Source organism: Eremothecium sinecaudum, chromosome V (genome assembly GCF_001548555.1).
Source record: "Eremothecium sinecaudum strain ATCC 58844 chromosome V, complete sequence".
Classification (NCBI taxonomy): domain Eukaryota; kingdom Fungi; phylum Ascomycota; class Saccharomycetes; order Saccharomycetales; family Saccharomycetaceae; genus Eremothecium; species Eremothecium sinecaudum.
Window position 1 is genome coordinate 536,061 of NC_030896.1, and position 16,487 is coordinate 552,547.

Consider the following 16,487-nt stretch of genomic DNA (forward strand, 5'->3'; position numbering starts at 1 on the left):
ATATTTCAGAGTTTTATAATTATGCAACTAGTAATTTCACATCTTGTGATGGGGTTGAATCCCTTTTGTTGAAGTTCCTGCAAAAATATGTTGTATTTAAGTTTTGACGTAAGAGTATTTGATTATTTGATTGTGATAAGCTAGTGTATATGTTCTGCTACTGAATTTGACGTGGGAATGTACGTCAGAGCTTCTTGAAGTTCTAACTTCTAACCTTATTCTGCCCTTTAAAAACGTTTATAATTTTTAATAAAAAGTACTATCTTAAAAGACCATTACCAGATAGTAACTATATAACTGGAAAGTCCACCCACCTGATAAGGAGATCTATATATCTAGGCATCGCTAGCTCCTAAAAAGTGTGCTTACTGCAATTTCTAGCGGTTTCGCTGTATGATCGGTTATAGCCCCATATGGTTTAATCTACGGCTACGGCAACAGAAGGGTGCTGAATGTGATAAAACGAGAGGACATCCTAAAAAGAATAATAGCATGGCTAGTCCAGTATATATGCAATGGCGTGGGGCAGGCGTGTGGAGAGATATACATGAAGCCGATACCACATCCCAAAGTTTTATCTCGTTCTAAATGATACACGATTCTAGGAAAAAGAAATGTATAAAATTTTAGTAAAACTTTTTAAGCGATGCCCTTTCACAGCTTAAGACACGGAGACATCATCGGCAGCTTGAAAACATTCAAATAGCATCCTGGCAAGCTACCTTTTTCGCTGCATAATTGCCAAATCGCATCTTTTGAAATTATAACACAATGAGAATTCATACGTGTCATTTTTGTTCCTCTCCCGTATATCCTGGTCATGGTATAATGTTTGTTCGTAACGATGCCAAAGAGTTCAGATTCTGCCGTTCTAAATGTCATAAAGCATTCAAGCAACGTAGGAATCCAAGAAAGTTGAAATGGACCAAGGCTTTCAGAAAGGCTGCTGGTAAGGAGTTGGCCGTTGATTCTACTTTGACTTTTGCCCAGCGTAGGAACGTTCCAGTTAGATATAATAGAGAATTAGTGGAAACCACACTAAAGGCTATGGATAGAATTGAAGAGATTAGAAAGAAACGTGAAAGAGCGTTCTATAAGAACAGAATGAAGGGTAATAAGGAGAAGGACTTCATGAGAGACAAGGCCTTGGTGGAATCCAACCCAGAATTGTTGAGAATAAGGGAAGTTGAGCTGGCGCAACAGACTGCAAAGGAGGCTGCTCAAGAAGAAGATATGGAGGTTGATGAAGATATGGAAGTGGAAGTGGAATCTGAAGAAGAGTCTGAGGAAGAAGAACAGCAGCAAATGATTAAATTGAAGAACAAGAGGTCTTCCAAGAAAATACAATTTAAATGATTCAACAATTTCAGGAATAGTAGAAACTTATCGGCATTTTGTATAATAGAATAAAGGCATTTACGTGTATATGCTTTTCGCTATGTAGACATATTTTACAGTGATAATAAACTATTGTTATCTTTATTCCGAGATACATACGGTTAATCTGCGAATACAGCTAAAATTCGGTCCTAATTCCAGTAAAAGCTGCGAACTTTCTTCCAGTGTCTGTAATTAAAAAGTCTCGCAACCTGTTTAACTCTTTCACTGTAATCCTCTTAAAATGAAGGATCTCAATATTCCCATATTGAACACCACACCGCAAGTCAAGCACATCACCTTCCTGTGGAGGAGACTGCTCAATTAGCTGACTGTGATAGCATCCCTCATCAATATGAAGTTGGTAATATTTGTTCCAGGATTCTTTGTTATTGAAGTATGGGACAGTAGTAAACCTTAGCTTTGGAGATACACTGTTAGTAGTGTCGGGAGCAATGCCTTGATATTGGGCAAAGATTCTAATGGTGCAAAATTTATTGGTGTGTCCAGTCCCTTCCTTATAGTCGTCTAGTTTCTCTAAATCAATGATAATGTTACTCATTGGCCTTTGTATTGAGGTCGAGAATTATGTTCTAATTTTCATAGTGCTACTTCAAAAACTATCAACAGAAAATATAAATAGAACTTCAAGCTATATTCATTATCGCACCGTCTGTACTAAACTGTCCAATTAATAGTCTCGGTTCAGCGGTTATCTATAAATGACCTTTAAGTTTCTTTACTGAATATTATCAAATGTCATATTTTACGAGGATTGCTTTTTTGAAAAATTTTCTATTGTAGTATGAAAGCTTTAAGATGAGATGAGATGAGGTGAGAAGAAGTCGCTTATTCTAAACAACACAACTAAACCTCCTTTTTACTGCGTTAGGCAATGTCAGACGAGATAATTTGGCAGGTTATTAACCAGAACTTCTGTGCTTATAAGATTAAAACTGACAAAGGCCAGAATTTTTGCAGGAATGAATACAATGTGAGTGGTCTATGTAATAGGTCATCATGTCCTTTGGCAAACGCAAAATATGCTACTGTAAAACAGGTAGATGGTAAGCTATATTTATATATGAAAACTGCTGAAAGGGCTCATACTCCAGCCAAATTGTGGGAACGGATCCGTTTATCAAAAAACTACGCCAAAGCCTTAAAACAGGTAGATGACCATTTATTGTACTGGAACAAGTTTTTGATTCACAAGTGTAAGCAGAGATTGACAAAACTCACTCAGGTGATGGTTACCGAGAGGCGTATGGCATTGAGAGAAGAAGAACGGCATTATGTTGGCATTGCGCCAAAGGTAAAGAGAAGAGAAGAGAACAGAGAAAGAAAGGCATTGGCCGCAGCTAAGATCGAGAAAGCGATCGAAAAGGAGCTCTTAGAAAGATTAAAGAGCGGTGCATATGGTGATAAGCCTCTAAACGTCGACGAGAAGATCTGGAAGAAGGTTATGGGTGAAGTTGAAGAGGAACAAGAGCAATACAGTGATTTAGATGAACTAGAAGATGAAGAGGATCTAGGTGAAGTTGAATATGTGGAAGATAACGACGAAGAAGAGTTGTACGACTTGGAAGACTTACAAAAGTGGCAAGATTCCGACGACTCTGAATCTGATAGCAGCGATGATGAGAGTGACGATGAGAGTGACAGTGACAGTGACGACGACGCTGCATCTAGAAAGCGCAAAGCTTTGGCATCCAGAAGGAAACGGGCCAGAGTTGAAATTGAATATGAACAAGAAACACATCCAGCCCAGAAAGAAATTGCGGAGTAATACAGCACTTATTTTTAATCTAAATAGATCTTCGCATTTGTATAATAGACTTTATTATTTATTTTGACCGTTGTACTTTAATTTCAATATGGCGGGTAACCACATTTCGCGGGCATAAGAATTTATCTGTTACGAAAGCCAAACACACCATAAATAGCTGGTTACATACAACATAATAGAACAATCAGTGTAAGGTTTTCATAATCTTTAAGTAATAATTGCTTGAAGATGAAAGACTCTGAGAACAAAAATAACGATAATACACTATTTGATATTGATTTTCTAGATCATAATTACTCTTCGGATATTGATTTCAGGAACAGCCAAGGAAACCCTACATCAGCTCCAATAATCGACTCTGGTATTGACGTATTGGATACTGTTCGAGGGAACTTAATACCACAAGATAGAGATTCTTATTATCGTAATGGCGATAGAATCGAAAACGATGTCATAGAAAATCCATTTGATGATGATAGTACCACACAGCGTTATGCTACATCCAATAATATGCTAACGGTGCCAGAACCGTCCAGATGGCAGAAGATTATTGGCGGATTAAAAGGTGGCATTGGGATGAATGCTCATGATGCTAGCCGTTACCAAAGCTTTGAGATGAGTAACTATGACGGTACAGCTGATGGAAATGTATACGAAAGTTCAAGAAATAAGTTTGATATTAGCAGGATGTTCAAGAAATACGTATTAAGAAAGCCTGTTGATAGTGCAGCGGAACGAAATGGACCGCGTATAATTTACATTAATGATAAAGCAGCTAATTCTGGCATGGGATATGGTGATAACCATATTTCGACTACCAAATACAATGTGGCCACGTTTGTCCCAAAGTTTTTGTTTCAAGAGTTTTCCAAATATGCTAATTTGTTTTTCCTCTTTACTTCTATTATTCAACAGGTTCCAAATGTTACCCCTACAAACAGGTTTACTACCATTGGTACTTTAATTATTGTCCTAATCGTTTCCGCAATAAAAGAAGGTGTAGAAGATGTAAAGCGCTCTAACTCAGATAAAGATCTTAATCATTCAAGAGTAGAAGTTTATTCAGAAGTTGCAGGCCAATTTATTTCTAAGAAATGGATTGACATTTCGGTTGGTGATATAGTATGTGTTCGCTCCGAGGAGGCCATTCCGGCTGATATAGTAATGTTATCTTCTTCGGAACCCGAAGGTCTTTGCTATATTGAAACAGCCAATTTAGATGGAGAGACCAATTTAAAAATTAAACAAGCTAGGCCTGAGACGTCTAAGATTCTTGACGTGAGTGATATAAGTTCCTTAAGAGGCACCATACGATCAGAACAACCAAACTCAAGTTTATATACGTACGAAGGAACGATGACTCTTAATGGTACAACTATCCCACTTTCTCCCAATCAGATGATTCTGAGAGGTGCTACGTTGAGAAACACTGCTTGGATATTTGGTATCGTTGTTTTTACTGGGCATGAAACAAAGTTAATGCGTAACGCCACTGCAACACCTATCAAGAGGACTGCTGTTGAGAGAGTTATAAATATGCAAATTGTTGCATTGTTTGGTGTACTGATTGTTTTGGCTTTGGTTTCTTCTATTGGTAATGTGATTGTTATGTCTTTAAATTCCAATGACTTGGGATATTTGTATCTGGATGGTACGAATAGACTAGGTCTATTTTTTAAGAACATTTTAACTTACTGGATCTTGTTTTCCAATTTGGTACCAATATCTTTGTTTGTTACCGTTGAAATGATCAAATATTACCAAGCTTATATGATTGCTTCTGATTTAGATATGTTTCATGAAGAAACTAACACCCCCACTGTTGCACGTACATCATCCCTAGTTGAAGAATTGGGACAGATAGAATATATCTTTAGTGATAAAACTGGTACTTTGACTAGGAATGTGATGGAGTTTAAGTCTTGTTCCATTGCTGGCCGCTGTTATATTGAAACAATACCTGAAGACAAAGCCGCTGCTGTTAACGATGGAGTTTCTGTCGGCTACCATACTTATGAGGAAATGTTCAAGGCGTTAAAAGATCCCTCAAATCCAGAGGCAGAAATAATTAACTTGTTCCTTGTATTATTATCCACATGCCATACTGTTATTCCGGAATTTCAAGATGATGGCTCGATCAAGTATCAGGCGGCTTCACCGGATGAAGGTGCATTAGTTCAAGGAGCTGCAGATCTAGGATTTAAATTCATAATCCGTCGGCCGAATTCTGTTACAATTTTGAATGAAGATTCCAATACAGAGCATGTTTATGAGTTACTGAATATATGTGAATTTAATTCCACAAGGAAGAGAATGAGCGCTATTTTTAGATTTCCTGATAATTCTATTAAGTTGTTTTGCAAAGGTGCAGATACTGTTATTGTAGAAAGGTTAGATGAAGCATATAACCCATACGTTGAAGCAACTTTAAGAAACTTAGAGGATTACGCTGCGGAAGGTTTGAGGACGCTATGTATTGCTACGAGAAATATTACTGAACAAGAATATAAAGAATGGAGTGAAGCATATAAATCGGCAGCAACTACCTTGGATAATAGAGCAGAGGCTTTAGATCAAGCGGCAGAGCTAATTGAGAAAAAACTGTTACTAATAGGTGCCACGGCTATAGAAGACAAATTACAGGATGGGGTACCAGAAGCAATCCAAACATTACAAGAAGCGGGAATAAAAATATGGGTTTTAACCGGTGACCGACAGGAAACTGCAGTCAATATTGGTATGAGTTGCCGCTTGTTGAGTGAAGATATGAATCTTTTAATTGTTAATGAGCAGACAAAAGAGTCTACAAAGAAGAACCTAATAGATAAGTTAAGGGCTATTAACGATCACCACATTTCACAAGAAGATATTAATACACTGGCATTAGTGATCGATGGTAAGTCACTTGGGTTTGCTCTAGAACCAGATATGGAAGATATCTTACTCGCCATAGGAAGGAAATGTAAAGCGGTGATTTGTTGTCGTGTATCTCCATTACAAAAGGCGTTAGTTATCAAAATGATCAAAAGGAAAACCAACTCATTACTACTTGCAATTGGGGATGGTGCAAATGATGTTAGTATGATTCAGGCAGCTCATGTGGGTGTTGGCATTAGTGGTATGGAAGGCATGCAGGCTGCCCGCTCTGCTGATTTTGCAATTGGTCAATTTAAATATTTGAAGAAGTTATTACTTGTTCATGGGTCATGGTCATATCAAAGGATTTCTCAAGCTATTTTGTACTCCTTTTACAAAAATGTTGCCCTATATATGACGCAGTTTTGGTATGTTTTTTCAAATGCATTCTCAGGGCAATCAATTATGGAGTCCTGGACATTAACGTTTTATAATGTTTTTTTCACAGTAACACCTCCTTTCGTGCTTGGAGTTTTTGATCAATTTGTTAGTAGCAGACTTCTTGATCGATACCCACAGTTGTACAGGTTGGGACAGAAAGGCCAATTTTTCTCAGTGACAATCTTTTGGGGATGGGTTGTGAATGGTTTTTACCACTCTGCAATAACTTTTGTCGGTTCTATTCTGTTTTACAGATATGCGGTTCTCAATATGCATGGTGAAGTGGCTGATCAGTGGTCATGGGGTGTTGCAATTTATACCACGAGTATAATAATTGTTCTAGGTAAAGCAGCCCTAATCACTAATCAATGGACTAAATTCACTTTGCTTGCAATTCCTGGATCTTTATTGTTCTGGTTGTTGTTCTTCCCTATCTATGCATTCTTTTTCCCTAAGATCAATGTTTCTAAGGAATATTATGGTATTATATCGCATGTTTATGGCTCAGCAACTTTTTGGTTGATGTGTCTTGTATTACCTGTTTTGGCACTCCTCAGGGACTTGCTATGGAAATATTATAAAAGAACATATACTCCAGAAAGTTATCATGTTGTCCAAGAAATGCAAAAGTACAATATCAGTGATAATAGACCAAGAATTGAGCAATTCCAAAAAGCGATTAGAAAGGTAAGACAAGTACAGAGAATGAGAAAACAGAGAGGCTTTGCTTTTTCACAAAGTGAAGAAGGAGGCCAGGAGAGAATTATTCGAATGTATGATACGACTCAAAAGAGAGGAATCCACGGGGAACTCCTTGATGCATCAATTAATCCATTTAGAGATGCATAATTACGTGAACAATATCTATACTTGTCATGATATCATATGCCTATGTAACATGTATGTACTGAACCGCTTAATAAACGATACTCAATAAAACTGTCAAGTTTTCTGCTGCTTAAATGCGCGCAATGTCCAAGTTCTTATGAATGAAAGCCTTGGAACCACCTGCACCCAAGTAATCGCTGGCTACTTGTCCAGTACCCTTGAGTTGGTATTGATATGTGACTAGACCGTCAAGCCCAACAGGCCCACGTGCATGAATTTTAGAGGTTGATATCCCTACTTCAGTACCAAACCCATACCTGAAACCATCTGCAAACCTTGTAGATGCATTCCAGTAAACACTAGCAGAATCAACACCTTTTAGAAAAGCATCAGCGTTACCTTTATTGTTAGTGATGATAGCGTCTGTATGTTTCGAGGAATGTAAGTTTATGTGCTGAATTGCTGCTTGAGTGGATTCCATAAACTTTACTGCAATATCCAGAGATAAAAATTCCTTGCAGAAGTCCTCCTCAACAGCGTCCACGATGAAGGGTTTAACAGCATCGTCACTGACTTTGGACAAATATAATTGTTTCACATCAGGTGTAGCATGAATCGTCACACCACCTGTGGTAATCAAGTGAGTAATAACTTTCCACCAACCATCTAATTCAGGGTTAACCAATAGTGCTTCTACAGCATTGCAAGCGGCACAGTAATTGGTTTTAGAGTCTAGAACAACCTTTTTAGCCATTTCTAAGTCAGCCTCCCGATCCAAATAAATTGAACAAATACCATCAGCATGCCCTAGAACTGGTATTTTTGTGTTATCTTTAATATTTCTTACAAGTGCGTTTGATCCACGAGGAATAACTAAATCAATGTATTCGTCTTGCTTCAAAAGATCAGCAACCTCCTCTCTGCTGGCAACCAATTGCACTGCATCAACAGGGAACGCCATAGTTTTTTGGCTTTCAACAACTACGCGTTGGATTACGGCAGCCATTTCTCTGAAGGTATTTAACGATTCCCGGCCACCTTTCAAAATACCAGCATTTCCAGATTTTATACACAACGCGGTAATATTAGCGATAACCTCTGGTCTGGATTCAAAAATCACTAAGAGAACACCAACAGGTGCAGTTACTTGGTACAACGTCAAGTTTTCATCCAACTCTTTAGCCATTAATATCTTACCTACTGGATCTTCCAAATTTGCAACATCTTGTATCCCTTGCAACATGACATCGAATTTATCGCCTTTAAACAAATTCAATCTCTGAATCAAAGCAGGTGAAATTTTATTTTTTTCAGCTTCCTCCAAATCCAACTCATTTGCTTTCTTAATGAGATCCTTACTCTCTTTTAAACCGTCATGTATATTGCGTAGAATTTGGATACGGTGCTCATCGGTTAATGTTTTCAATAAATTACCAGCTGAGCGAGCTCTTCTAGCTATATCCTCTGCTGAGAAAGACATGTCTTTGGATCAAATACTCAACTTGATATTACTATCCTAACTATTACTCTGAGGAAGAATTACTACTTAGTATGTTGACTGTTTTATTATTCTTTTCCATAGCTTAGAAGTTTTACATTCAATGCCACGCACGGCATATTTAGCACGTGACCGTATCAATAACGCTTCATCGAAATAGAACGGAATTAGATAATTTAAAATGTATTGCTCATGTTTTGGCTCTTCTATTATTCCTGTGTGACCTCCTCAGCACATGTACCTGGATTAGATTGCCAAGATTGAGTACTGTGCTGTATTTGTACTTAACAGAAACTTTCTTCTTAATGTCTTGCGAGGCCTGCTGCTGTTCCTTATCGTCTTCTACTGATTCAGGTATTTCATCTTCTGATTCTTCAAGCAGGTTTGGTACTGGATCCTTAGTAGTGTCAGTAGCGTCAGCAAGGGATGTACTTTCTTGGGGTATCTCTTCAGGATCGTCTGTAACAGCTTTTGGGATCAGAACATAAGGTACATTGTTAGGCACTGTAAATCCTATTCCACGAGCTGGATTATTGTTTGAAGATATATTACCTCTGAGAAGTAGTAAGCGCCGCCATTTGGTAAGCTTTCGTATGTCTGCGATGACCAGGTCCACTTCCCAATTATGCTTGAAATGTAGCTTGTACTTATGCTTTTCTAGGCGTTCAATATGTGTTGTGTGGAGGTTAAGCCCTGAAATGGGAGAATCCTTATTAATGGCGCCTGGTTTAAGTTCTGAGAGTTTCTGTACTTCATTTAGGATATCATAGAATTCCAAATACCCGCCGACTTTAAGCTTCTTCAATAGGCCATCTTGCAGCGCTGGGGATGCTAACTCGTAGAGAGCAAACAAGAGGTCATCTCGAAGCTCGTAGCATAGGTTTTTGGTGTCCTCGTTCGAAAGATGTACGCGAAGAAATGGCGATTTAAGACGTACTAAAGCATTGTTAGACAATAACGGTGTTTCAAAGACTGGATCAGCTGTAATTCTAGTGTTAGTAATATCTATAATATTCAGTGGCAAAAATTGATTTCTTTACATACCATCTTTTAACTTGTTAGCAATCTCATTACGGTTGATAAAGATGCGCAACTGCAAAACAATTCCTTGTGCGATATTTACCAAAGCTAGTCTATTAAAAGTTAATGTTAGTTGATGCTCTCCAAGCCTCAATACTTAGTTTTGACATACGTTGACGGCATTGTCGCTTCTGTTTAAGAAACATAACAAAGCGATGTGGTAAGTAAGGTACGCACAGTTCATTTTTTGTCTGTTCAGGGCCAACATTATTGCACTCAATAAAATGCAGATAATTAATTCAGGCAGTTATTCAAAGCCTGACTAGGACCACAGTTTATCGCTTTAACTGCGGGTATTAGTTCTGAAGTCATTTAATTGCACTTATAAGATGTATTACTTAACCTATACACCTATGTAGAGTCCCATATCTAATGCCTTGTAAAAAGACTAAATGCTACGCAAGATCCACCAGACTAAAATTGATGTTAAAATTACCAAAGCATCGCATAAAATACCGCGAATCTTCCTAAACTTGCGCGTCAAACGCATCTGTTGTTTCTTCTCCTCGACGCTATCCACTAGTTTAAAAGCCGTCTCAAGCTGCTCAAGACGAGCTTTATGCTTCTCCAATGCTTCCCTACAATCTGTAATGCCCTGCTCTAGTTTCTCGAGCTCCATTATCTGCTGATCAACAGTAGTAGCGAGCTCTACAATAAACGAATCATCCTTTGCTGTGCAAAAGGCATCCTCGAGTACCTTAATATGCTGCTCTCGCACCTGCACTTCAAATTCCTGGAGTATAGGTCTAATATTGGATATATCCTGCTGTATCCTACGCAATAACACTTCGTGGTGAGATAATTCCGTCGTCCTCGGAAACACGTCCATTGTTAGCTCGTTCTTGGCAGAAAGTTCTAGTCCAGCTAGAATCCTATCTACTCCCTCCAAGGCATCTGTAACATCATGTAATGTGGTGTGCGTCATAAACCGGTCTAATGGGAAGGTCCCACCCCTAAGTTCATGCTCCCATAGCTGGGGGAGAGACATATCAGTAATTGACGCAACAAACGACTCCCCTGAAAAAGGTCTGTCGTTCATACTTCCAACGGACTGTCCCACCCCCCAAACTTCTTCTCCAGTTCCCGCACCTGTATTAATTTGCAGAAACTGCCTTGCTAACCGCCTATCACTGTCTTCTCTTTCTCCGCCGCTCGACGCACCCAACGAATATGTAGCACCACCGGTCCTCCGAGCTGGTACACTGGCAACAGAAAATACCTGTCGATTGCTCTGCGTCATGAACATCCCAGAACCATCTCTGACTAGAAAACCACTGCGACTACGTTTCTCCGCTCCGAATAAACAGTCACTAAATTTCCCTGACGCAGCACTAGTATAATCTACCGATGATTCCTCATTTTTCAGCTTTTCTAGCGATTGAACACCTCCAGACACCTGACGTATATTTCTGTGACTTTCAGCTCTTTCCTCAATCTCTCTAGTCATCCTACCCTGACACCATCTTCTTGAACTATGGTATAGCTGTCTTCTATACGGCTGTTCGGCTTCGAATCAACATTGCAAAGGTAGGGTAATCATCCTTTTTGTGGCGAATTTCAAATTTCGCTGCTCCGAAAAACACCCGTACCACGCGAAAATAGCCGCTGTTACCCGGGCCGTTTGGAATCGTTTCTTCTCTTTTTATGTAAAGCCCAGCAGTTTTATTAGCTGTATGAACACACCTCCTTATCAGAAATTTAATTTTAAACTTTTGGTGTAGGATATTATTTATAAACAAAGCCTTACAATACAAAACAGCTGGGAAACGCAGTACCAATATTGATATAGAAGGCCGCTTATGTCGTATGAGGTCGGTACCCGCTGCTGGTACCCAGACAAAGATCAGGGGTGGATCGGTGGAGAGATTTGCAAGAATAAACAAGTTGATGATAAGTTTCATTTAGATTTAACGTTAGAAAATGGTAATGTCATCAAGATTATAACTTCTAGTCTCGAAGAAGGATCAAGTGATGAATTACCATTATTAAGAAATCCTCCAGTGTTAGAAGCTACTGAAGATTTAACGTCGCTTTCTTATTTGAATGAGCCTGCTGTTTTGCATGCAATCAAGGTGCGGTATGCGCAGTTGAATATTTATACTTATTCAGGGATTGTGCTAATTGCCACTAATCCATTTGATAGAGTGGAGCAGTTATATTCTCAGGATATGATTCAAGCATATGCGGGTAGAAGACGTGGAGAATTAGAGCCGCATTTGTTTGCTATTGCTGAAGAAGCGTATAGTTTGATGAAAAGAGATGGCGAAAACCAGACAATTGTAGTTTCTGGAGAGTCTGGAGCAGGGAAAACCGTTTCTGCGAAGTATATAATGCGGTATTTTGCCACAGTCGAGCAGTGTAAAGAAACTGGTGCTGGAGGGTCGCTGTCTGTGATCGAGATGTCCGATACGGAGAAGAGAATTTTAGCTACCAATCCTATAATGGAAGCGTTTGGTAATGCCAAGACTACAAGGAATGATAACTCTTCGCGATTTGGTAAGTACCTTGAAATTCTGTTTGATGCACAAACCTCTATTGTTGGTGCACGAATTAGGACATATTTGTTGGAAAGATCAAGGCTTGTCTTTCAACCGCAAACGGAGAGGAACTACCACATATTTTACCAGCTTTTGGCAGGGTTGCCGAAGACCAGTAAAGAAAAACTAAGATTGAGTGAAGTGGAAGACTATCATTACTTAAACCAAGGTGGGGAGTACACAATTAAGGGTGTTGATGACAAAGCTGAGTACAAAACTACTACGGAAGCTCTAAAATTAGTGGGTATTTCTGAGCAGTCTCAATTTGAATTGTTCAAAATATTGGCAGCTCTATTGCATATCGGGAACATCGACATCAAGAAAACAAGGACTGACGCTTCTGTAAGCACTGATGACCAGCATCTAAGCACAGCATGCGAATTACTAGGCATTGATCCCGTAAACTTTGCTAAGTGGATCACTAAGAAGCAGATTAATACGCGATCGGAAAAGATCATTTCGAATCTCAGTTATAAACAGGGGGTCGTTGCCCGTGATTCTGTGGCCAAATTCATGTATTCTGCTCTTTTTGACTGGTTAGTGCAGAATATTAATAAGGTTTTGTGCAATCCCGAGATAGCCAATGAAATGTCGTCCTTCATTGGTGTCCTTGATATTTATGGGTTTGAGCATTTTGAAAAGAACTCCTTCGAACAGTTTTGTATTAACTATGCTAACGAGAAGTTGCAGCAAGAGTTTAACCAGCATGTTTTCAAATTAGAACAGGAAGAATACGTTAATGAGCAGATACAATGGTCATTCATTGAGTTCAATGACAATCAACCATGTATTGATTTGATTGAAAGTAAATATGGTATTCTATCGTTATTGGATGAAGAATCTAGATTACCAGCTGGATCGGATGAAAGTTGGACTCAAAAATTATATCAGACTCTTGATAAACCACCGACTAATAAAGTTTTCTCAAAGCCAAGATTTGGTCAAGCAAAATTCATTGTATCTCACTATGCTTTAGATGTGTCTTACGACGTTGAGAGCTTTATCGAAAAGAATAGAGACACAGTATCAGATGGTCATATGGAGGTGTTAAGGAACTCTTCAAATGAAACATTGCTCGAGATTCTGGATGCTTTGGATAGAACTGCAGTTGAATTATCTGAGAAACAGGATGCACAAAAGAAACCAGGCCCAGCAGCCAGAACGGTTAATAGAAAACCCACACTGGGTTACCTTTTTAAACAATCCTTGATCGAGCTCATGAAAACTATCAATGCTACTAATGTGCATTACATTCGTTGTATTAAACCAAACGAAAATAAGGAAGCGTGGCAATTCGATAACTTGATGGTGTTATCTCAACTAAGGGCATGTGGTGTATTGGAAACTATCAGAATATCGTGCGCAGGGTTCCCAACCAGGTGGACATACAACGAATTTGCCTTAAGATACCATATTTTAGTACCATCGCCGCATTGGACAAAAATATTTGCAACCGAAACCACACAAGAAGAGATAAGTGAATTATGTAAGAAGATATTGGATGCCACCGTCACAGATAAAGAGAAGTTTCAATTAGGTAACACTAAGATCTTTTTCAAGGCTGGAATGTTGGCATATTTGGAGAAAAAACGAACTGATAAGTTAAACAACTCTTCTACAATGATCCAAAAGAAGATTAAGGCTATCTATTATCGTAGGAAATATTTGGCAACTGTGAGTGCGATTGTAAAAACGCAGTCTTGGTCTAGGGGTAAATTTGTTCGTGCTCATGTAGATCATGAATTCAAGACTTTAGCTGCTTTGCTGATACAGCCATTGTTATTGGGTTGTAAAGTGCGTGAAAAGGTCAAGCATCAATTGTCCAGCATTGTTCGGACTCAATCCTTAATGAGAACACAATTGGTGCGTGCGATGTTAGTGAGAAGAAGGGAAAATGATGCTGCAGTGAAAATTCAGAAGCAGGTTAGAGCCTCTAAACCTAGGAGTTACTATGTTAGATTTAGAAAAAGCACAATTGTAGTGCAATCTTTGGTCAGAAGGAAATTTGCTCAAAGAAAGTTAGAATCTTTGAAACAGGAAGCAAAATCTGTTAGCCATTTGAAAGCTGTTTCTTATAAGTTGGAAAACAAGGTTATTGAATTAACGGAGTCGTTAGCTGCGAAGGTGAAAGAGAACAAGGAATTCAATGCTCGCATTAATGAGTTACAAACTTCGTTAGAGGAATCAGCTAATATGAGAGCACTATTGAAAATTCAAAATCAAGAGTATGTTAACTCTATGAATGAAAAGCGTAGTGTTCAGGAAGCTGCTTATGAAGAAGTACACTCAAAGTTATTGGCTGCGAAGAAAGAATGTGAAGATGCCAGACTTGAAATTGAAGAACTGAAATCCACACAAAAGCAATTAAGAAATGAAATTAAGGAGAAAGTGGATGAATTGTCGAGGGTTAGACAAATTTTGGCTGATTCTAAGACTCAAAACTCTGATTTATCTAATGAAGTTTCTTCTTTGAAAGAGGAAATCGCACGGTTGCATAACGCAATTCGTAATGCCCCGCCTCCTGCAAATGCTGTGTCGCCAATTAATGGCAAGCGTGCTAATTCTTATACTACTATGGATAGCGCTGCTTCTCCTAAGCAATGGAATATGGTTTCTCTCAACAATAGTGTAATAGAGGAGGATAGCAGATCCGTTCTTTCCCAGATTTCTCATATTAACGATGAGTTGTATAAGCTACTAAGTGATGATAGACCACTAACTAATGAGATTGTGGAGTCCCTATTGAAGAACCCAAGGTTACCTCAGACAGGGTTTGTTGCCAACTTATCAAAGAAGGAGGTTTTATATCCTGCTAGAGTTATAATCATCATTTTAAGTGATATGTGGAGAATGGGATTAACGGAACAAAGTGAACGTTTCCTCGCAGCTACATTAGCAGTTATTCAATCTAACGTTACTAATTACAAGGGAGATAACATCGTTGGTGTAGGAGCCTTCTGGTTAACCAATGTACGCGAGTTATATTGTTTTGCAATTTTTGCGCACAAGTCTATTTTGACAGATAATTCCTACATGAAGGACTTAAATGAGGAAGAATATAAGCAGTATGTTACACTGGTCAGTGTCCTAAAGGATGACTTTGAAACTCTAAGTTACAATATATACAACTTATGGTTGAAAAAGTTACAAAAAGAATTAGAAAAGAAGGCTGTTTCTGCGGTTGTCGTTTCTCAGGCTCTACCAGGATTTGTTGTTCCAGATTCATCTGCATTTCTACCGAAGTTATTCTCAGCTGGAGGCAGCAATTATAAAATGGATGATATTTTGACATTTTTCAACACTATTTACTGGACTATGAAGGCTTATCACGCAGAGCCTGAAGTATACCGGGAAGTCGTTATGTCACTATTGAAGTTTGTAGATGCCATTTGTTTCAATGATTTGATCATGAGACGTAACTTCCTGTCATGGAAACGTGGTTTACAGTTAAATTACAACGTCACAAGGTTAGAGGAATGGTGTAAAGTGCATCATATTCCCGAAGGCAGTGCATGTTTACAACATATGCTACAAGCATCGAAGCTTTTGCAATTGAAGAAGGCTACAGTTGAAGATATCGACATTTTATGGGAGATATGTTCATCATTGAAGCCTGTTCAGATACAAAAGTTAATCGCTCAATACTCTGCTGCAGATTATGAGGTCCCAATTGCGGAAGACATTTTAAGATTTGTTGCAGACAGGGTTAAGAGGGAATCTGCATTATCGAATGACGACAACGCTGCCCATAACAACGATATTTTCCTCCCTATTGCGTCAGGTTCATTTAGCGATCCATTCAGTAACATAGAGCCCAGAGAAATCGGCAAAATCGAGGCTCATATTCCAGCTTGGTTGAATTTACCACTTGCTAGAAGAGTGGTTGAATTGATTTCCGAAAACGTATCCGCCGTGGAATCTCAAGGTCAGGAGTCTGAGTGAAATTTTCTATTATACTTGTAATTACATAGGTCTAAATTGGCCCCACTCCACAAGTAAAATTTGTATCGCCATGTAATGTATATGTTTGTTTAATTTAGAGACCCAAGTTATCACGTATTGTTACGAGTAATCATACTTA

The 16,487-nt window shown here is 38.6% G+C and overlaps 8 protein-coding genes across 8 annotated transcripts; 4 read left to right on the top strand and 4 right to left on the bottom strand.

The window, feature by feature from the left end:
- Positions 1-771: 771 nt before the first annotated feature.
- On the top strand, positions 772-1,356 carry RLP24 (ATPase-activating ribosome biosynthesis protein; the record flags this gene model as incomplete). The annotated part of the gene is made up of 1 exon (XM_018132518.1): positions 772-1,356. One exon carries the CDS (start codon positions 772-774, stop codon positions 1,354-1,356), a length of 585 nt encoding a protein of 194 aa, XP_017988201.1.
- Positions 1,357-1,516: 160 nt separating this feature from the next.
- On the bottom strand, positions 1,517-1,939 carry AW171_hschr53141 (HEL074Cp; the record flags this gene model as incomplete). The annotated part of the gene is made up of 1 exon (XM_018132517.1): positions 1,517-1,939. One exon carries the CDS (start codon positions 1,937-1,939, stop codon positions 1,517-1,519), a length of 423 nt encoding a protein of 140 aa, XP_017988202.1.
- A 333-nt stretch (positions 1,940-2,272) lies between these two features.
- On the top strand, positions 2,273-3,166 carry MAK16 (ribosome biosynthesis protein MAK16; the record flags this gene model as incomplete). Its single annotated transcript, XM_018132516.1, has 1 exon — positions 2,273-3,166. The coding sequence occupies one exon, from the start codon at positions 2,273-2,275 to the stop codon at positions 3,164-3,166; it is 894 nt and encodes a 297-aa protein (XP_017988203.1).
- Positions 3,167-3,394: 228 nt separating this feature from the next.
- Positions 3,395-7,312, top strand: DRS2 (aminophospholipid-translocating P4-type ATPase DRS2; the record flags this gene model as incomplete). The annotated part of the gene is made up of 1 exon (XM_018132515.1): positions 3,395-7,312. One exon carries the CDS (start codon positions 3,395-3,397, stop codon positions 7,310-7,312), a length of 3,918 nt encoding a protein of 1,305 aa, XP_017988204.1.
- Positions 7,313-7,421: 109 nt separating this feature from the next.
- Positions 7,422-8,771, bottom strand: PRO2 (glutamate-5-semialdehyde dehydrogenase; the record flags this gene model as incomplete). The annotated part of the gene is made up of 1 exon (XM_018132514.1): positions 7,422-8,771. The coding sequence occupies one exon, from the start codon at positions 8,769-8,771 to the stop codon at positions 7,422-7,424; it is 1,350 nt and encodes a 449-aa protein (XP_017988205.1).
- Positions 8,772-8,979: 208 nt separating this feature from the next.
- Positions 8,980-9,992, bottom strand: SAW1 (DNA-binding protein SAW1; the record flags this gene model as incomplete). Its single annotated transcript, XM_018132513.1, has 3 exons — positions 8,980-9,770; positions 9,834-9,922; positions 9,982-9,992. 3 exons carry the CDS (start codon positions 9,990-9,992, stop codon positions 8,980-8,982), a joined length of 891 nt encoding a protein of 296 aa, XP_017988206.1.
- A 265-nt stretch (positions 9,993-10,257) lies between these two features.
- On the bottom strand, positions 10,258-11,316 carry FRT1 (Frt1p; the record flags this gene model as incomplete). Its single annotated transcript, XM_018132512.1, has 1 exon — positions 10,258-11,316. The coding sequence occupies one exon, from the start codon at positions 11,314-11,316 to the stop codon at positions 10,258-10,260; it is 1,059 nt and encodes a 352-aa protein (XP_017988207.1).
- Positions 11,317-11,668: 352 nt separating this feature from the next.
- On the top strand, positions 11,669-16,348 carry AW171_hschr53147 (myosin family protein; the record flags this gene model as incomplete). The annotated part of the gene is made up of 1 exon (XM_018132511.1): positions 11,669-16,348. One exon carries the CDS (start codon positions 11,669-11,671, stop codon positions 16,346-16,348), a length of 4,680 nt encoding a protein of 1,559 aa, XP_017988208.1.
- Between the last annotated feature and the right edge of the window lie 139 nt (positions 16,349-16,487).